The 22,319-nt window shown below is 36.9% G+C and overlaps 1 protein-coding gene across 1 annotated transcript in view; it reads left to right on the forward strand.

Annotated features, from left to right (window-relative positions):
• LOC127963919 (double C2-like domain-containing protein beta) overlaps positions 1-22,319 on the forward strand; it is a 35,101-nt gene that overhangs the window by 5,493 nt on the left and 7,289 nt on the right. Inside the window, exons 4-8 of the mRNA XM_052564018.1 lie at positions 44-118; positions 9,292-9,401; positions 14,321-14,447; positions 14,835-14,891; positions 16,837-16,961. Of these exons, the coding sequence (XP_052419978.1) occupies positions 44-118; positions 9,292-9,401; positions 14,321-14,447; positions 14,835-14,891; positions 16,837-16,961 (494 nt within the window). The remainder of the gene's footprint in view (positions 1-43; positions 119-9,291; positions 9,402-14,320; positions 14,448-14,834; positions 14,892-16,836; positions 16,962-22,319) is intronic.

Genomic DNA, 22,319 nt, shown 5'->3' on the forward strand with positions numbered 1-22,319 from the left:
ACATGAAGTCTTTGTGCTTTTGTGTGCTTGTTTGTGCCCACAGGGACTAAAGGCCATGGACTCCAATGGACTGGCGGATCCATATGTGAAACTCCACCTCCTGCCTGGAGCAAGCAAGGTCACTGCAACCTTCTCACACGCACACAGCATGGTTCAACTCTTGCTGCACCATCAGCACAAGTTGCGATTCTCTGTCATGCACGCACACACATAGACACATCAACACATGCGTTGCACAATACACAGGCGTGATGTGAGCATGCATCACTGGCAGGGCCACCCGTGAGCGCTGAAGATGTTCGTGTGGAGAACATGCGGTGGAAACGGGTGGATTCAGAATGCGTTTCAGCACTGAATTATTCTCTCTTTCATTTCATTTCATTCTCACCACATGTAACAAATGCACGGCACTCCAATTTGTTCAAATCAGGACAGTCTGTGACAGGAGTATCCTGTCTTCTCTCCAGTGGTTTTTACTTTTCTCCGCTCTCCCGCACTCTCGTCCGAACCTCTGCCGCTATCTCATTGTCTATCGCCACATGACCCACTTTGACCTTGGAATACCAACACAGCGTTGAGTGCAGGATGGGAGGGTGGGATTGAAAAAAGAGTGAGACAGATGAGGGGGGACAGCAGCAGGTGGTTGTCATGGAAACAGCACAGATTGTTACACGACTCACGTCAACGGAGGTGCGTATATGTACAAAAGGGAAAGAGAAAGCGAGGAACGTCACGTCTTGCGTACGCTCCCACGCGCCAGCCTGGTAAATATGGACCACCAGGGTTATACAGACATCTCCGGGCTTTTAAAAGGTGTGCGAGCCGGAGGTGATGGACGTTTATGCGACGCCCACCTTCAGACGTAGACGTACACATGTACTCTCTCGCACGTACGTGGGCGTGCAGGGCATTAAATGAACCCATTTATAACACTCTCCTTTTGTCCTTTTACACGCTTCATGGTTTCATATGCATCCTTATGTGACATATTAAAGGAATAGTTCACCTATAAACAAACATTTTGTCTTTTACTTGACCTCGTATGACATTTCTTCTTCTTTAAGAGGGCTTGTCCCAGAACTGAAACTAAAGTGTATTAAGTGTAAAAAAAAAATAAAATAAAATAAAATAAAATCTAAATAGAACATGAAAAAATACTATTTAGATTAAACTACATTTTTTATCTATTTCGGTTAGTTGTCACAATCATTTTCTAATTTGAGTTTTTTACATTTAAGGGTAAAGTAGAAAAATTTAATAAAAATAAATTATTAAAGCTGTTTAGAAATGTTAAAAATTACTTAATCAAAAATGAAAACTGAAAATATAAAAGTAAAAGTTTCAACGTTTGTCAAACTTTATAAATATTGCCTAGACAACATACCATCCTTACGATGAAGGTGAATAGTGACCAAACTGCTATGCAATATTTCAGTAGTCTCATGTTAAATTCTAATCTGTTTCTTGCTGTATGAAGAATGGGTGACTTTTGTCAACACAAGGGTGACTTTTATCAACAACAACAAAAAATGGACAAAAGCACATAACCAATCAGTTTGTTGCACTGCTGAAGTGGTATGGAAGACTTGAACAAAAATGACACCTGGAAGTATAAAAATAAAACCTTTTCAAAATATTAATAAATGCTACAATAGATAATCCAAATCCACTTTCATTGAACACTCGTTTTATGTTCCACAGATGAAAGAAAGTCACACAGCTTTGGGACGACATGGCACTGAGCCATTATTGCTAGTACCATCCCTTTAACAAGCTACTTCCCATGCAGGAACTCTATCAGCATCCCATAAAAAGTGCAGGAGGCAGAAGGAAAAAAGCGAGAGGGAGGGAGAGATTGTAGAGCTCAAGAGTGGCCCTTCTTGGTCGAGTGTGTATGTGTGTGTCATCATCATCACACAGCATGGAGAATGAGATATCTGAGTCACACACACTCTCCCAAGCTGCTGCTCTGGGAATCTCACTGCCCTGGGCCAGATGGAGGGAGGAAAGGGAGAGAGAGAAAAGGGGGAAGAGAGAAGTGAAAGATGAGGATAAAATATTTAGAAGAAAATGCGATCGCGACGATTTGGCAGGAGGAGAGAGAGACAGGTGAAACCATATGCTGTCGCAGGCAAAGATGCAAAATGAGCGAGGAACTTGGAGAGAAAATAGCTGGAAAGCTAGTAGGAGTATCTTTTGATGAATGCTTGAAGGACAAAATCAGAGAGTACTATGTTTTTAGTGTACTCAACAACACTGAAGCTTAATGTCAACAAGAAAATAAAGTTTACATAATGCACTTTTCTAGTTTTATTGTGAATAATTCACCGTACTGGTGTACTACATTGTTCCAAAAAATATATATATTTATTTTTTTTAACAATTGAAAGAAGTGAATACTGTTAGCAAGGATTCATAAAATGAATGAAAAGAAAGTTAAGATATTTTGAATGTTATAAAAGATTTTCTAAATAAATCTGACCTTTCTATCTATCTATCTATCTATCTATATATATATATATATATATATATATATATATATATATATATATATATACATATATATTTTTCTTCTTCTTTTTTTTTTTTTTAAGAATCCTGAAAAATGTCATGGTTTGCACACAAATACTAAACAGCACAAGCGTTTTGAGTGTGAAACGTTTCTTGAGCATCAAATCATATTATAATGATTTCTTAAGGATCACGTGACACTCAAGAACACTGGAGTAATGATGCTGAAAATTCAGCTTTTCATCTCAGCAATAAATGACATTTTAAAATATATTAAAATCGAAAACTGTTCTTTTAAATTGTAATTATAGTTCACAATATTACTGTTTTACTGTATTTCTGATCAAATAAATGCTTCTTCTGTGAACAAAAGAGACTTCATTTTAAAAAAAGGTAGTAAAAAGGTTCATTTTTTTATGTGATGCTATCAGATAATCATAATGGTACTATTATTGTTTATGGCCAAGAAATATGTATTGTTTATTACTTTTTATTGAATTGTAAGTACCATGGTAAATGAATACTGTATGTTAAACACTCAGTATGATCTAACCATCTGACATCATCACTGTACCATAGTACTGCCACAGTAAAGTCAATTAAATGAATAGTGGTCTGAATGATTCATCTCAAGTCCCGGTAGCTATTTGCTCAGTTGGTGCTGTTTTAATGGACTGTTACATGTATTTTTTTACTAATGTCTGTTGGAATTAAAGTGTGTTTATTCATTTGCTGAGCATCCTCAGGGGGCAAGAGAGAGGATAGCCAAGCTTGGCTGGTCCCAGCTTCAAATGCAGCAGTGCAGAGAGTAGAACAGAGCAAGCAAGAGAGATGAAATGAAATATGCAGAGAAGCAACATGTTCTTCAGGCAATGAATGACGTGTACTGTCTCTGTCAGGAGAGCGAATGCGAGAGATGCTGCGGTTTGGGAGATTGTGTTTGGGTCTTCACAGCCAGAGCATTTCTTTGATTTAACACTAATTTGTTAAACGAGCTGTTGCAGGATAATTGCCCAGTTTGGGGAGTTTAGCATGCATGTCAGGGTATTTGAAGTGTGAGAGTCTGGGGTGGGAGCAGAATTTTAGAGAAGAAATGGTGCGATGGTGAGCTGTGTCTGTGGGGGTGGTCAGATTTGGCCTACATTGAGCAGAGCAAACGTCCCCACAAGCAGTGGCACGATTTTTCAGGGGGTACCAGCGGTGGTTCTGGCTCACTCTGTTCCCTAGGCAGGGCATTACATGACTGCCCATTCAACTTGCTCTTTAGTGTTTTGGGTGAGATGAGTTCAGTGTTACAGTTTTTGTAAAGCGTGGAAGGGGACCCGGGTTCAAGTCCCGACCTAATACAGTATGTTGTTGTTAGTGTTGTTTCAGTATACAAAAGCTACATTTTAACTGAACTTGACAGCCAGTGATCATCATGCATTTTCGTTATAAAGAACAGAGCAGTTTTGACATTTTATTCCACAGGGGAAAAGCCATGCATGTTTGAAGCAAAATGGCGGTGCATAAATGATGACAGAATTGGTCAGGTGAATTGGCCAAATTTAGACATACACCTTATTTACTTAAAATAACTGCACACCTTAATTTGCACATTAAAAGTGCTTTTAAAATTGTCTTCATGGGCATGGTGCTTCTGCCTACAAGGATAGTAAAACATGAAATCAAATTTGTGGAGAAAGCTAAAAAAAAAAAAAAAGACTAAATAATAAACAAATATACAATATAGAGGTGTATCTCAGTAAATTAGAATGTTGTGGAAAACTTCATTTATTTCAGTAATTCAACTCAAATTGTGAAACTTGTGTATATAAATTTAGTGCACACAGACTGAAGTATTTTAAGTCTTTGGTTCTTTTAATTGTGATGATTTTGGCTGGCATTTAACAAATACCCACCAACTCCAGCCTCTGACGTTATCTGTGGTTCAGCAAATTCCTTGACATGTCTGTGTGTGGTGGCTCTTGATGCCTTGACCCCAGCCTAAGTCCATTCATTGTGAAGTTCACTCAAATTCTTGAATCGATTTTGCTTGATAGTCCTCATAAGGCTATGGTTCTCTCGATTGGTTTTGCATCTTTTTCTTCCACACTTTTTCTCTCCGCTCAACTTTCTGTTAACATGCTTGGATACAGCACTCTGTGAACAGCCAGCTTCATTGGCAATGAATGTTTGTGGCTTACCCTCCTTGTGAAGGGTGTCAATGATTGTATTCTGGACAACTGTCAGACCAGCAGTCTTCCCCATGATTGTGTAGCCTACTGAACCAAACTGAGAGACTATTTTGAAGGCTCAGGAAACCTTTGCAGGTGTTTTGAGTTGATTGGTTTATCGACATGTCACCATATTCTAATTTGGTGGGTTTTGTTAAATGTGAGCCAAAATCATCACAATTAAAAGAACCAAAGACTTAAACTACTTCAGTCTTGTGTTTATTGAATTTATTTAATACACAAGTTTCACAGTTTGAGTTGAATTACTGAAATAAATGAAAATTTCCACGACATTCTAATTTATTGAGATGCACCTGTAAATATAATAAGTACCAAAAGATAATGTGTAAATTTATCCATCTCTCTGTCTATCTGTTTGTCCAATTGTCTGTCAGTCTGTTGTCCTATATATCCATCATTTTGTCATTCCATCTATAGATCGTTCTTTTCATCTGTCTGTCTATCTGTCCTATCTGTCAAACAGATGGATGGACAGACATACAACACATCCATTGCTCTTGAAAAACAAAGTATTATTTTCAAAAGGTTATAGTTTGGGTTTGTCTTATAATTAGTTTTAACACAAAACAATAGAGGTTTACACATTAAGTCCTCATTTAGATAGGGGAAATGTGTATGTGTGAGCAGATTTTAGGGTAGGAAACAGAAGGGGTAATGATGATTGTGTGTGTGTGTGTGTGTGTGTGTGTGTGTGTACTTGTTTTTCTATTCTGGTGGGGACTTAAACCTGAATACACACAGACTCATGGGGACTCGTGTCACGGTGGGGACCTAAATTGAGGTCCCCATGGGTAAACAAGCTAATAAATTACACAGAATGAAGTTTCTTGAAAATCTAAAAATGCAGAAAGTTTCCTGTGAGGGTTAGGTTTAGGGGTAGGGTTGGTGTAGGGCGATAGAAAATACGGTCTGTACAGTATAAAAACCATTACACCTATGGAGAGTCCCCACAAGGATAGCTGACCAGACATGTGTGTGTGTGTGTGTGTGTGTGTGTGTGTGTGTGTGTGTGTGTGTGTGAGAGAGAGAGAGACAGAGAGGAGGTGAGCTGGGGAAAGCCTCTCGTCCTCTCTATCTCCTCTGCAAAGTAGGTGAGCAGATGTCTGCCTTTCACCTGAGGGAGAAGAGATAAATGATGTTTCTTCTCCTGTCCTCCCTGACTGACTCTCTCTCTTCATCTCTCCCACTGTCATCTCTACCCAGATGCATCATACCCATTAAAATTAGGAGCATGTGTCCCCTTAGATTTTTCATCCAAGTAGATCTGAAATCCTATTTCTCAGATATTTGTTGGTATTTACTGTAGGTAAAATAGGTTCTGAAACACTTTTACTTATCTACATTTGGAGAGTCCAGCAGAGTTTCACCTGAGTCTTACATTTAGCTTACAAGCTAAGTAGCTAAATAGTGAAGTGAGCAAGGACTGACTGCGAAAGTGCACCACTACCTCAAACTATTTGTAGTATTTTGCTACAACTTTTATTTTTTCTTCTCTCCTCATGTCCTAAGTTTCTCTTCGTCCTTTTCATATTTAAATATAATTTCGGATTAGATTTTTTTTTTTTGTTAAACACATGGAATAAAATGAATAGTTCAGCCATGAAACTCTACTTACATTCAATTCAAGCCAATCTGATTCACATATTCATTAATGTTTACCTATATAACCAGGACGTATTTAAGGAATGCTATGTCTGCATGTATGCGTGTCCTCATCTTGGCCTACCACCTCCCCAGCACCACCTGTCTGGATCTGCTACTGGGGATCTTCCTCTCTCTAGCAGCAGCAGCATGTTTCCTCTTGATTTTATGATTTGAGCATTGTGGAAAGCCTTTTCACACAGAGATTCTGGAAAATAAGGAATAATATGTTCTGTGATTTGTCCTGGCACTCTGACAATTTTATGGCAATATTCCATTCTAAACACTGTGTGTGACAGAGGCTCAAGTCTGCTTGCTCTCCAGCAGCAGCAGCATAGCTATCTAGTCCACCAAGACCAAACCTGTGCACAATTTGTTTAAAAGTGTCGTGACATACAGCCAAGTATGGTGACCCATACTCAGAATTTGTGCTCTGCATTTAACCCATCCAAAGTGCACACACACACACTGTGAACCACATCCGGAGCAGTGGGCAGCCATTTATGCTGCAGCGCCTGGGGAGCAGTTGGGGGTTCATTGCCTTGCTCAAGGGCACATGAGTTGTGGTATTGCCAGCCCAAGACTCAAAACAACAACCTTAAGGTTAGGAGTCAAACTCTCTAACCACTAGACCTCAACTACACAAATAAATATATTACAATTTATCCCAGGAGTTGTCATGACTGAAATACAATTTTATTGAAAGGCTTGAAGTGATGCTCATTGACGGCAATCACAGACGTATCTTTTGACTGCATAAACACTATACCCAATCAGCGATGTTTAAAAAACCACTCAACAGTGCTCAAATGTTAGCGGGAAATTTATGTTTTTAAAATTGCAGTACCAATTGGTATTGAAGTCAGTACTTTTGACAACATTAGTCAACATTGAATACAAAAATGTGGTGCAATATCACAGTCAATCAGAACATATATAGGGCCAGATTTACCAACAGCTTGCGACAGTGAAAATGTACTTTTGTTGTTAAAATAATAACCTACTGTCAGGATTTACTAAATAGCGCAGTGAATAATTAGCTCTGAAAAGGCATTGACACCATTATTTTTTGCGCCTGACCTTATGAATATGCATTTGTAGGAGTCTCCCTTTCAGAAAAAATGTATGGGAGGAGAGTATTAAAATTAATCACACAACACAATTTATTAACATTTGCGCTTGTCAAATTACTCGTATTTGCGCCATTATTTAACATCCAAAAAATGCATGTCTTAAACTATATTGTGCTTGTGTCACAAGTACATCACCCACCCCTGATGAGCATCTGCTCTGCTCATTTGTGATGTTAATTTGCGCTGCGCTTGGAATATTGCGTTTGTCGATATGTAAATGAGATGTGTGTTTTTAATTTGCACAATTAGTCAATAAACGCCCATCAGTGCTGATTTGGAATTGTGCTCTCAAGCTAATTTTCCCTTTTTAGTAAATCTGGCAAATCAGTATTTATACATATTTCTGTGATTTTCATACAAGATCACCAACTTCTTGTGCAACCTGGAATAAAGTGCTTTGTTCAAGGGCACAGTGGTGATGACTCATGTGTTGCACTTTGTAGGAATTGAAGCAGCTTTCCAGTTCCTAGCCCAGAGCCTTAACCACTACATCACCACCCACTGCAAAAAAAACAAAAAAAACAAGTGCAAATAACTGTAGCACATCTGAGCAGCATCTGATTCTAACAGATTCTTTAAGTTCAGAAACTATTTACAGCAGTGATAATTTCTGTACAGATGGAGCTTGGGGGGTGTTAATTATTTCCCCAAACGCTCTTAGGTGGTAAAATGTGAAAGAAAGTTTATTTTGGGGATGAATGAGCTTCTGGTTTAGTGGTGAGTTTAGAACTCAATTTCTTCATTTAGGATGTAGTAGGGTGATGCGGTGTATTGGTTAAGGCTGTTGACCGCAGGGTTGCTTGACCATCACCATTATGCCCTTGAGCGAGGCGCTTAACCCCATGTTGCTCCAGGGGGACTGTCCCAGTAATAAGCTCATGGTGCTTTTCAATGATGACATTGCGTGAAATTCGTGTAAACATTCCACTGGTTATATGATGATAAATTTAAGTTCCATTTTAATAGAGTAATGTTTGAGAAAGTGTTTCAACCTCACCTGCCATTGTTTTCATCAGTATTTTAGTCTTGTGTTCCAGTAGAAATGTCTAAGCATCATTCAGATCAGATAAATTATTGTTTAAGGAGAATGTATGTTGAATTTAGTTTATTTTTCTTATATTTTTCGTGGTTTATGGTTAAATTTAAGTTGGGTAAGAGAGATTAAATTATAAGATATTTTCTGAAACTAAGTCTTCTTATCCTGCACAATTTTGTGTACAAGAATTTGCTTCCTAGTCTCAAGTAAATGCATCTGCAGAAGATGTTTAAATATTTTTATTTTATCTTATTGTTGATATTTAATAATTTTATATATATGTATATATATATATATAAAATAGATAATACAATTAATAATACAAATTCACTAGCTACCCCACAATAAATCTTACTTCAGTTGTTACTTTCAGAGTCATAAAAATTATGTCAAATATAGCTCAGTCTGCAACAAAACGCAGAAAATATTGCTGTATGTGCACAGGGGCAAGTGATCTTTAGAGAGTGTTTTTCAGAGAGTAAAGTAAGATAGGAAAGGTTTTGTGATGATGGTTTGGGTGTGTCTTATGCGAATGACTAACTGAAGCATGCGCTCCCTGATTTACAATAATCTGGGTTCATCACCATTAGACTGATGGTGAGAACAAATTTGTGTGCGTGCACAGCTGTTGCGAAGCCAGCAGAAATTGTACAGGAGCAGCTTTGTCTTTATCCAGTGTGTGTATAAATTAAATTCATTATCAATCTCAATACACTCTTCCTCTCTTTTTCAGGCAAATAAATTGCGCACTAAGACTTTAAAGAACACGCTGAATCCAGTGTGGAATGAAACTCTCATCTATCATGGCATCACGGCTGCTGACATGACCACCAAAACCCTCAGGTACTGTACTACCTCTGTTTCCCATGATTCACACCAGCTTCAAGTATTTTTGGCTCTACTTGAACTTCCAATTCACCTTTGAACATATGGTTCTCTGTCAAATCCCATGAGTTTCTCCGTTCGACTTATTAATGACAATGATATCATGTGTGAACTACATGTGTGAATTTCATTACTTTGAGGTCAAATAAACTCAGAAGCACAGTGTCACTCGGAGCACATTGTGTGTATGTGTGTGTGTCTTCGACAGCATGTAGTGGACGTCTCTGTGGTGAAATAACACACAATAGCCTTAAGGTAATACCCCCACTTGGGTTTAACCTTCTGTGTAGAGGTATGCTACAATTTGAGCAATAAAACTCAAGAGGACAGAACGAGATTTGGGCAATTTCTCTAGAAATGTAGTAGAAACCCTTGTGATCCACAGCTGGGAAACAAACCTAGCAGGAGCTCTCGCGGGATGAGAGAGAGAGACAGAGATAAAGAGAGAGCGAAGCTGCTTGCTTTACTTGTTCCACTTTTTGGTTGAGACCATTAAAAAAAATCAAGTTTCATGCTGAAAGGGTTTTTAACTCAACCCCGATTTACCTCAGTACTTCAGTCGACAGATTTTTGCTTCTGCAGTATGCTGAGATATTTGTGGAAATTGTGATTTTTTTTAACAGAGACTTCTTGTAGATTAAAAAAAAAAACAATTAGATGCATACATTGTGCCAAAAGTGACATGTGCTGATCTGCTTCTTGTGGTGAACATGGATTCTCGCCACTTTGGAATCCCAAAGGAAGCATTTGATTCGATGATTCTTTCTGCTCTGTTACGCTCTGTGACCATCATCCTGAATAGCAGGTTGTCGGAGCCCAGGGCATAGATGGAGTGTCACCATGGGCAGCGTCAGCACCTTGTCACGGTGACCGTGTCTGGGCTGTGACAGCTGGCCGATCTCAAATCCGGCTGCAGTTGTTCAGTGAAGGGTGATACGTGAGGAATTAATATTTTATGCAAGATTTTGGAGGTGTTAATGCAGAGCAAATAGTAGTTTCATATTTACTATATTTCCTTCCCCATATGGCCCTTTGTCAATAAACTGCTTATCTATCGTCAGCTTATCTTCTGTCATGTGAATGTAATTTCCACATGAGAACAATGCTGCTGGCAGGCTATTGGCAGTGAACATTTTCTGGAGAATGGCTGCCTTATCAATAGTGCTATTGTGCCACTATAGTAAAGCATCCTATGCTATTACTGGCGTCGCCATCGTAGTGGATGTCACTGAAGCGTACAGTATGTGTGTTCATTGTTTATTTGTAGGCAGTGTGAGTTGAGTGGTCTTTTAGGAGCCTAGCTGACAGATTTGTGCCAGATTATAAAAACACCCCGACTCTGTGCCCTAACAAGACCTGACACTTTACAGCCTCGTTTTTTTTTTACCCTCACTAGAGTGAAAATGTATGTTGCAGCGATTACAGCCAATCAGAAGTTTGATGTTTAATATACAGTTGTGGAGAGGGATTTTGACAACTTTTTACAATTTTAGACAATGTTGGTGAAGAAATTCGATTTATTATAGTAAAAAAAAAAAGATACATTTTCTGATTCAATTTATCCTTTTATCCATCCATTCATCAGTCTATCCATCATTCTAGCAATTCATCATTCTATCTGTCTATCAATCCATTCATCCATCCATAATTCTATTGGTCAGTCTATCCATCATTCTAGCTGTCTGTCCATCCATCCATCCATCATTCTATCAGTCATTCTAGCTATCCCTCCATCCATCCATCATTCTATTGGTCAATCCATCCATCCAGCCATCCATCCATTTCTATCAGTCAATCCATCCATCATTCTGTCATTTTAGCTATTTATCCATCCATTGATCTATCAGTGCATCCATTCATCATTCTATCAGTCAATCTATCCATCATTCTAGCTTTCTTTCCATCAGTCCATCCATCATTCTATCGGTCAATCGATCCATCATTCTGTCATTTTAACTATCCATCCATAATTTTTTCCATCATCCATCTGTCCATCTATCATTCTATTGGTCAATCTATTCCTTAATTTTATAATTCTAGCTATCCATCCATCATTCTTTCCATCCATCCATCTGTCCATCCATTTTTCTATCAGTCAATCTAACCATCATTCTGTCATTCTAGCTAATCATCTACTGTTATAGCTATCAAACCAACAATCCATCCATCAATCTATTGGTCAATCTGTCCATCCATCCATCCATCCATTCATCCATCATTCTGTTGGTCAATTTATCCATCATTCTAGCTATCCGTCCATCCCTCCATCGTTCGTCTGGTCAATCTATCCATCACTCTGTTGGTCCATCTATCTATGCTTCCATCCATCCATCGTCCTATAGGTCAATCTTTCCATCTTTCTGTCATTCTAGCTATCCATCCATCCAAATCTAAATATTGAGCGGTCAAATTCTGCAGAAATTGAGAAATATGGAGATTTTTTTGTGAAATACTATGGTTCTGGGTGGGTCTGGACATCACTGGACATCACAGTTCAGTACTGAATAGACACTGAATAGTACCTGTCTTTCAGATGTCCTGCATGCCAGTGACATCCATATGCATGCAAACTCTCAACATAATCACTGTGACTGACAATAACAAGGAAAGCTCAACCCCACGAGTATTAAATAGCAGCTTCAGGAAGAACGGTTCCCAGGACAGGTTACAGGAAGTGGAGAGCACCTGTTATCCACCTCCACAGGAGTGTGTGTGCAGTGCATACAGTAAGTTTATGTGAGCATGCACCTGGCTGGAAGGAATGACTAATCGAGCCCTAGACGGAAGTGAGAAGCCAACTGTATCATGATGTCAGTGTCATCTGCTTACGTGCAGCCTCTCGCACTCTCGCTCTTTGACACCCGCATTACTGTCTCCTCATCCTGGTTTGTATATTCATTACTCATGTGTCGCTGACGTAAAAACCATCTGTCTTTTCTTACATTGGGCACTTTGCTTAAATTCCTCTTTTCTCATTCTGGTTGCTGTTGTTGTTTTGTTCCCTTAATCTCCCTCTTTCTCAGAGTCAATACTAGAGATTGACCGATAAAAGGTTTTGCAGGTTCCAATAACTTAGTTGGGAAAAAAGCTAATTAACCCATAATTTTTAAAATTGCTGTATTGATAAAAAAAAGTATATGGCATATTTATAATATTTTAATTTGTATTCATCTATAATATATTAAAATATAAATATTATGGTTGAACTTTATTTTACAGTACGTGTACTAACATGTACTTATAGTGTACTTACAGTGTATTTATCTAAGAAAGTTCTGGTAATACAAGGTAACTACATGGGGTAAGGTTAGGTTTAGGGGTAGGTTCAGGGTTAGTACCTAGTTATTACATAGTTATTGTAATTACTATAATAAGTACATAGTATGTACAGTACAGTACATGAGGAACAGGACTGTAAAATAAAGTGCTACCAATATTATTATAAAAAAAACTGAACTTTAACTTGCAATTTGTTACTTTACCTTTATGCAGCTGAGCAACCAATTATTCTGATTTAAGTCTCTCATCATATTTCATAATGTCATCCATAGAGGATTAGGGACACAAACACTGTGAAAGAGGATCGTTTCAAGTCAGACATGAATGAGATTTATGATGCGGTTCACTGAGTCAGATGTTAATTCAGTAAGCATTCTGGCAGATTCAGTGAATTATTTGTTTGAATGATTCAAAAATATTACTTTGCAGTTGTCTTTTGACTCATTAAAGTTGACTCATTTATTAAAAGAACTGGCTCAGAAGTGTCAATTCAGTAGTCAAATGTAATTAATCAACTAGACTCTTATGAATTATTTGTTCATGAATCAGACTTCAGTTTTCTGTTTATTTGTTTTTACATGTGCATCCAGCAAGGCAAGACAAGACAAGAGACTTATTATTTTCATGAACCATTACTTTTAAATCATTATCATTCATTTAGATTGTAAATTATCAACTTGCATAGAGTATCATTTATTTTGTCATGACACTTTACATTTAGTAGCTCTGCCACTAAATAGTGATGCGTGAAATGCTTCAAAATGAATAGTGTTTTTATACTTTTTATACAGTAATCTAAATTTTCAGATTGGCTCAGTTTAATTTCAGAAGTCATTTTAACCTGAATTAATTTTGTGACTGATATTTCTAAGTGGTTTTAGTCATATTCAGGTTCGTATAAAGGTGCTGTTGAACAGGATGAAGTAAACTGTGCAAAAAACTAACATAAGTGTTCATTTTCCCAGTGTCTTGAATAAATGAATCAAATTATGAATTGAATGATATATGTTCTTTTAAATGATTCAAAAAATTACTCTTCAGTTGTGGAGACTTGTGACTCATTAAAGTGGATTTGTTTATTAAAATAACTGGCTCAGAAGTGTCAATTCAAATGAATCAAAGAGACTCTTATGAACTATTAATTCATCTCAGGCTGGACTGTCAGCACTGTTTTTGTTTGTACATGTGCATCCAAAAAGACGTTATAAAAGATGTTCACTTTTTTATTGTCAATGGTGATTTTTGCCATAACCATGTCTTTTAAATCATTATGATTAATTCATATTGCAAATGTCAACAATCTGATTTTAGTAATATTTGGCTGCTCACAGAGGTTTTTTTTGAACAGGAAAACATGTTTAAAAAGTGTTAATATTTCCCTATATCTGATGGTTCCAAAAGCTTTTATCAGCACAAATGAAATGGTCAAAAACAATATCATAACTAGCCTCTAGTCAATACCACCTACTTCTCAGCTCAGAGCCTCAGCCTCTCTTGATGTATTCTTTGTTTGGCTGTGCGTGCAACACGCTTAACGCGTTCTGTCTTGAGAATTGAGCTGAAGTATTTTGAGTGCCATCTTTCTCTCTGTCTTGCAGGATGTGTGTGTGTGATATGGATCGTTTAGGACGGAATGAGTTCATTGGGGAAGTCAGGGTGGCCCTCAAGAAACTCAAGGAGGGAGAGAGCAAGAAATACAACATGGGCCTCGAGAGAATTGCACAGGTGTGTGTGTGTACTGCTATATATGGTTTATGAGGACACAAATGTGTATAATGACATGGGTACTACAATATAAACATGGTTTATAAGGACACTTCATTTGTCCCCGTAAAACAAAAGGGTAAAAAAAAACATACAAAACTTTGTTTTATGAAATAAAAAGTTGCCAGTAGTTTTCTGTAAGGGATAGGTCTAGGTGTTTGGTGATAGAAAATACAGTTTGCACAGTATATAAAACCATTACACCTATGAAGAGTCCCCGCAAACCACAAATGCAAGTGTGTATATGTGTGTGTCATTGTGGCCATGTGTCCATTGGAATTTGTACTATGCATAATTTAATGTTTGGGCATTTGCTGTATTATTAATAACCTTTCTATGGTCTTACAGACCCGGGAGGGTAACAGCCAGGCAGTGGATCCTGGGGCTTCTGTTGCAGAAGAGGAGGTAAAGATCCAATACTTTCCATATACTTGAGACCTCTTCAAACTCCCTGTTTACTCTGAAACTGCCCTGACTGTAGAATACTCATGTTGAGAGCACAACGAGGACAAAGCCCCCATGATAAAAGGACCTTATATCTCAAAACGCCTACTAACAATAAAAAAAAGCACTATCCTGAACACTTTTTCACTTTGGACTGATAAACTGTCCTGGTCAATAAGGTTATCATATTCAGTAGCTGATTATAAGGTAATTGTATTTAAAATAAATTTTAAACTTTTTATAGGATGACACTAACGAAACGATCTCTAAAATTATCGTAAACATTTTGAGACAAGTCTTATCATTTTTGCCTGTACTATATTGTATATGATGTTCTCTAACTTTAAGTATTTCTTTAATTTTAGCTAATATGTTTTGAAATTCTGAAATATATTAAATGAACAGCAAAACATCCTTTGCTCAAGGAGTTTCAAGTATATACTCACATCTTTCAAAAGATTCTTAAGCTCAGTACAGGTTGTATTTATTTGACCAAATTACAGTAAGAATATTTTTTATATATATATATATATATTAGGGGTGTAACGGTTCACAAAATTCACGGTTCGGTTCGATACGATTCACTGGTGTCTCGGTTCGGTTCGGTACGGTTCGGTACGTTTTAGATACAGCAAAAAGAAAAAATTGGCAGATACATTTCCTTGATTTAAAAAAAATATATTTATTAAAACTAACAAAGTATGTTTTTTTTTACATTGAACAATGATGGAGCTATTCTTTACCCATCTTCTATGGTGTTTTCTTAGTAGCATACTGTATAAAACAAAAACAGCTCCTTATAAAAAAAAAAAAAAAATTTTATATTATTGTTGTAGTAGTTATGAACAAATACAAAGATGTAACTTTTTATATGGAACTCTATAACTCTTTATATTGAGTGTGTTTTTACTCAATTGGTTCTCTATAGGGCTTTTGTTTTTTGGCACAAAGCAGGAATTACGGTCTGGCTGAAATTAGCTCGTGAAGGAATATTGTAACGGGGCTCAATTACATTAAGCATATTCTTAAAACCTGCGTTTTCCACTACAGAGCGCGCTCGCTCACTCAGTACGCGCGGCGCTGGACCCTGGGCTCAGCGTTGCCCTTCAGATACAACGCGATTTGGGCTGCACTATGCCAAGAGCAAAGTAGGTGGAGTTTTCAAAACTGCCCGTGCATACGTTCTATTTATAACAGTTGTTCTATCTAATAACGTGCAGGCCTGTTAATTGTATCGTACTGCTCAGGAAATTCCGATACAGTACAGTACTAGTCCATTTTGATTTCCGTGCTTGCTCGGATGCCCCGATCGATTGGTAAAGTACACCCAAACACCAGACCTGTTGGTTATTGGAGGATCTTATATTTCTGGTCTGTTAAACGCATTGGCCATTTTGCAACGAGCCTTCAGCGCGTACTGAGTGAGCGAGCGCCTGACTGAGTAGCCTATATAACATATGGTGTTTTTTTTTCTTCGGGGGTGTCAGGGGCGTTGCCTGTTACGTCGTTTGGGTTATTGAGCTACCTTGTTGAACGCATATCATTATATTTCACAATTTTTTATTTATTTTGCAAATATAATTAATTAGTCCAACGAACCGTTCGGTATACATAATGCGTACCGCGTACCGAACCGAAAGCCTCGTACCGAACGGTTCAATACGAATACGCGTATCGTTACACCCCTAATATATATATATATATATATATATATAAAATGAAAAAAAATGTATGGAAATTTTGTTATTCCATTTGTATACAATAAAGAACTACAAAAATAGTCATGTTGTTCCTAAGGGGATGTTTAGCCTGGTTGTACCCTACTGACATATTGTTTAATGTATTATTGATGATCTGAATATTGATCAGTGGAACCAAGCCTGTCCGTCTTTCTCTGTTTCTCTAGCGTGGCCGTATCCTGGTCTCTCTGATGTACGTCACAGAGAAAAGTTCTCTGATTGTGGGAATTATTCGCTGTGCTCACCTGGCCGCCATGGATTCGAATGGCTACTCAGACCCTTTTGTCAAAATGTGAGTCTCTGGTGCATTTTTTTTAAGACTGAACGTTGGCAAAGTTGCTGGAATTGATAAAGAGGTGGGTGGGGGTCACATGTCCAGTATCCTCCAAGCCAAAAAAAAAACATGGAAGCTTCTAGTCCAAACGCCTATTCATGCCAAATCAAGAGTTTTTGGCATTGCAGAAGCATAAAAAAACAGATCCCAAAAAGTTTTTTAGAAGTTTGAGAAGAGGTTTTGTGTGATTTATGGAGACTTCTACCCCACACGAGTGGATCTAATGTTGTAATCAGTACCTCAAAGCACCGATGTTGTTCAAATAGAGTTAAAGCTTATTAGCAGACGAGTACAATCCCCAGGGCATTTGAGTCGATGGTGGGCATGATTATCATTTTCACAGATTTTATTTAATTTTCACATTTATTATGATAAAAAAACACGTTTTAACACGCATAATTTAGTTTGTCCTCTCTTGAATCATTGCATAGCACCACATTATGCAAACATAAGTACATGTTATTGCAATATGACTCAATTCATTGGCTTTGCCCTCCTCCTAGTTAGCATCATGGATTTCATTTCAAGGTGATTTATTTCTCTCTGCACCTCCGGTTGATCATAATTTATCCCCCTGTGGGTTCTTGCGAAGAGTAATTCAAAGCCCACCCACACAATAAGACATGAGGAGATTTTATTTAGAGGCATAGAGAATTATTGGGGCATAGAGATGGCAAGCGGAAAGTCAGAAAACACTTGGTCGTTGTTTTTTTTTAACCTTGTTCTCTCAGCTTCAGTTTGCCGCCCGCGGTTTCCCATCACATGTTCTTTTATCATTTGCCATACCTCTTCTTCTCAACAGTATCCATTCCTCGCTCTCTCTCTCTCTCCGCTCAAGTCTGAAAAAGCATGCATAAATCTCGGACCACTCTCTCTCTCTGTAGATGGGGTCCTGTTCATTCTTATCGTGAATGTATTTTGATGTGTTGTGTGATGCAGAGGAGATTTTTTTCCGCTATCTGCTCCGAGGAGATAGGATTTCCTTGTTTATCGTGCCAGTTACAGGCACTGATGGCCTCACTGGAGCAGTGGAAATCTATTGTTAGAGAGTGGACTGCTTTTATACAGCGGGATAGACTGCTGGGAGTGTGCGTGCGCATGTGTGTGTGACAGCTGCTTTAGCGCTTGTTTAGGACTAGACTTGTCAATATAGTTTAGGATAAGGTGGAAATTTTAGCTCCATCTCTCGTGACATGTATGACAGCATGGCTTGTTTGGATGCTGGGATTGTTTCTGCATTGTGACCGCTGGACCAGATGTTATTTGGCTTTTTGTCCGCTGAGGTTGATTCCAGTTATGGCTGGATTTAGCTGGAATTTATTGAAGCAGTAAACTCATTTTAGTAGACTGGATTTTCTGCATCAGTCACTCGTGTCTTTTTAATAGCAATAAAGGCTTTATTTTTAATAATTTAATGGATTCTAAAAAATAAAATGAAGCGACATAATTGGAATACACCAATAATGTAAAAGCCCAGTGTTTTCAGTGTCACCAATTAGCTAATGTAAATGATTTACATTCAAATATTAATTTATATATCAATTTTGAAAAAGGGCTAAATAGTAAGACTCAACAAAGAAGAGTAAATATTTGTATTTTTTTTTCATGTCCTATGAATTTTCCAATTTAATTTTATTAATTCTTTTTTGTATTTCTATTTTATGTTTCTATTTTGAAATGTCTATTTTTTTATGAAAAATAATTACAACAACAATATAAGAAATGATACAGCTATAATTCTATGGATAAACTCCATGACAGCATGTTTATATACATTTTTTGTGGCTGATTTTTCTTTATTTATATTTGAAACAATTTACTTTATCAAAATCAATTATCATTCCCCCCAAAAATAAAAATAATAATATTTCAGTTTGAAATAACATCTAGAAATTTTACCATTAAACCATGTAAATAATTTTAAACTCATTTGTTTGAAAATGATGGGATATAAATTAGTTTGACATTTTAATCCATTCTAACAGACACTTCTCAGTCAAGTATTTCACTTAATTTTGTCAAAATTCCATTTGTGTCGGTCAGCTTCTAACTCTCCCACATTGGCCCCGGGTCAGCGGACCATTGTTATTGTTGAGTGCCAGACTGGCTTAGACTGTAATAGAGGGAACATGACACTGGACACAAGTAGAGATTAACTGTAGAGGGAAACTGGGGGCCAATCAATACTGTAGTCTTTCCATAGGGGGAAGGAGAAACTAAATCTCTATATTTAGAGAAGGGCAGCTAGTGACTTTCACGTGTTTTTTTTTTTTTTTCTGAGATGTTTTTCTCGGGCAACACACAGTGTCTGGTTTTAACCAAAGAAGCTTAGGCAGGGAAGCTTACCCACAACTCTCTATCTCTTCTCTCCTGTATGTGAATGTAATCACCATATCCAGGTTGCCAGAAGGAAATCCATTTAATCAATGTGCTAAGGCAAGGCTACAGGCATTTTCAGAGAAATTCAGGAAAGGAATCGACACATCAGCTGTGTTCGAAACATCTCAAATGTGATTAACCAAGCAAATAATTTGTAGAGATAGCCTTTCCGTTCAATAAAGTTATTTTTAGAGCAATCAGTGATTAGTTAATTATCTCCAGAGGAGATTATGTGCATGCGGAGGTAAACACTTCGAAATTTAGATTATCTGATAACTGTTACGCTTTAAAGAGATTTGTTTTCCTGGGTTGCAAAGATAAAAAGGCTAAATTAATGATTTAAAAGTTGATGGGCCACATTTGTGAACCATATTACTTCCAACATTTGATGCATTTACTAGCTAAACAGTTTATTCAATGAGAAAGAAAGAAAAACACTTTCATCATTTAGTACTATAGTTAACTAAAACTGAAAATTAAATTGAAACCTTGAATTGGAAAAAAAAAATTATATATATATATATATATATCATTAATTTGGTGAAATTAGCCACAAAGGAAATATGTTTTTTTTTATTTCGAAAATAAAAAGAATAGGAGGAGGAATGTATGTTAAGAAAGTAAAATCAAGTCAGTTCTGATTTAATGTTGCAGACGCCTCTGTCAATCAGTTGCTTTTATAGTGAACAAACACGCACATGATAAACGGTAATCCAGTTGAGGCCAGCATTAAATGTCTGCTTTTTAGCAAATCAGAACATCACAAAATAATTAATATTCATGACTCAAGTACGCTGAGTTGTGCTGAGTCGCTGACAGAAAGTAAACTTCCTGAGGAGCGAAGACATGAACAACAGCAGAGAAGAAAAGCCTTCTTTGACAAACGTACGCATTTTTCTATATTCATATCATATCTGTCACAACAATGCCTTGTCTGGAAAGTTTTAGTTTTATGCTTTCAAGTACTTTCTCGCATGAGTGTGTCTGTGGAAACTAAGCATTTAAAACTAATGATATTTCTAATGTGTATTAAGAGGCTGATGAGATTTAGATGTGCCCCCACTTTTCAGATTGTGTGTGTATGTAATGATTATGAATGAGACCTTGTAGAGTTCAGCTCTATTTTCATCTGGCCCTCGGCATCACCACATAATTAGAACAGACAAGGGAATGCAGATATTATTGCACATGCTCTAATTAATGTCATTAGATGGGACACAATTTCAATAGTTCTGCTTTCATCTGAACTTGTTTCAACGGCGAGACATTTAGGCTCACATTCAAATGTTTATTCAGACGCTTGGCATCGTGCACCGATTTCTTGAATGTGCATTTTTCACTAATTGCAGAAACAATTAAGTCAAAATGTAATTACTGACTAATTCACATATACATGGATGCAGGTGCACATTAAAGTTGAAGTGTGTCATTTTCTAGATGTTAAAATACTTTCTCCAGTCTCAGTGCAGAGTCAACTACAGCAGGTTGATGCAGTGGCGTGAGTTAGAGACAGGACTGTCAGTTTGACTTATTAATGGAAGATGGAATAGAAGTATTTAGGAAAACAGTCATTATGGCATATTTACTTCATTTGTTGAGCAAACATTAATGAAGTACAGTACTATTTTTTTTTCAATTTAAGTGAATTTATTAAAATATATTTAAATATATTACTCTTTTTATGCACTAAATTGATCAAAACTAGGACAAAAAAAAATTCAGATGAATCTTTTGAACATATTCATCAAAACTATATAAAAATATCACAGTTTCCTTAAAAATCTTAAGCAGCACAACTATTTTCAACATTGATAATAAGTTGAAATGTTCTTGAGCAGCAAAGCCGCATTTCAGAATGATTTCAAAAGGATCATGTCACACTCATTTTTTTGCCATCACAGGAATAAATAACATTTTAAAATGTATTAAAATAAAAAAGTTACTTTATATTACTGTTTTATTTAGACTGAATAAATGCAGCCTTGGTGAGCTTATGAGACTTTCATAAAATACTATTAAACTGTTACAAAAAACAAAGCTTTGAATAGTACTGTACATTTTCGTTTTAAGTATATATATGTTGTAATTCAGTCGGGACATACTACATCCTACAGCACACTAGATTTCAGCATTGTCGTGTGATGACTCTCTCGTGGCCTCATTGGAAAGTAAAGTGTCTATTGGATATCTGTGACTCTGGGTGGTAGCAGTAGGCTATTCATTAATTTTTTAGCTAGTATCTTAGGAATACTGTGTATTTGGACATAATGAATTTTGCATAATATAGAAGGGATGTTGGCACACATACACATTTTCAGTTGATGACACTAGGGACAGAGATTACCTTTACATTGAAAACATTGCTTTCATGGTGTACTTCTAAGTTCATGCATTTGCCCTTGGAATCAAACTCATGACCTTCAGTCTTGCTACTGTTTGAGCTACAGGAATGATAATTACATACTAATTTTATGCTGCTTGCACTAATTACAAATGACACACTTCAGCTTTAATATATGTAAATATTATGTAAAATTATTTTTTTTTCTTTTCTTCTTCTTGTTTTACCATGCCTCTTATGAACTGAACTTGCTCTGTAAGAATAGAGTCCAATAGACTGGGAGTTAACATATTGAAAATGTCATTCTTATTCATCAGAATTTGCCCTCGCTACACAATGATTTCCAATACTCAAGACTGTCTCATTGAACACGTAAATATTCTGTCCATAACAAATTTCTTCTTTCATTCAGGACTGACGGTTGTCATTGTAGACAGCTATTCCAGGACGACAGTTATTCTTTTAATTACCCAGATGATGACAGTTGTCTCCTAAGGGTTAGATCTGAAGTGAACCCTGTAGTATCAAGAATGAAATTTCTTGCAGCTCTTCTTGAGAAGGACATTATGTGCCTCATGCTTAATTTAATAGCATCT

The sequence above is a fragment of the Carassius gibelio genome, chromosome B8 (assembly GCF_023724105.1).
Source record: "Carassius gibelio isolate Cgi1373 ecotype wild population from Czech Republic chromosome B8, carGib1.2-hapl.c, whole genome shotgun sequence".
Lineage (NCBI taxonomy): Eukaryota > Metazoa > Chordata > Actinopteri > Cypriniformes > Cyprinidae > Carassius > Carassius gibelio.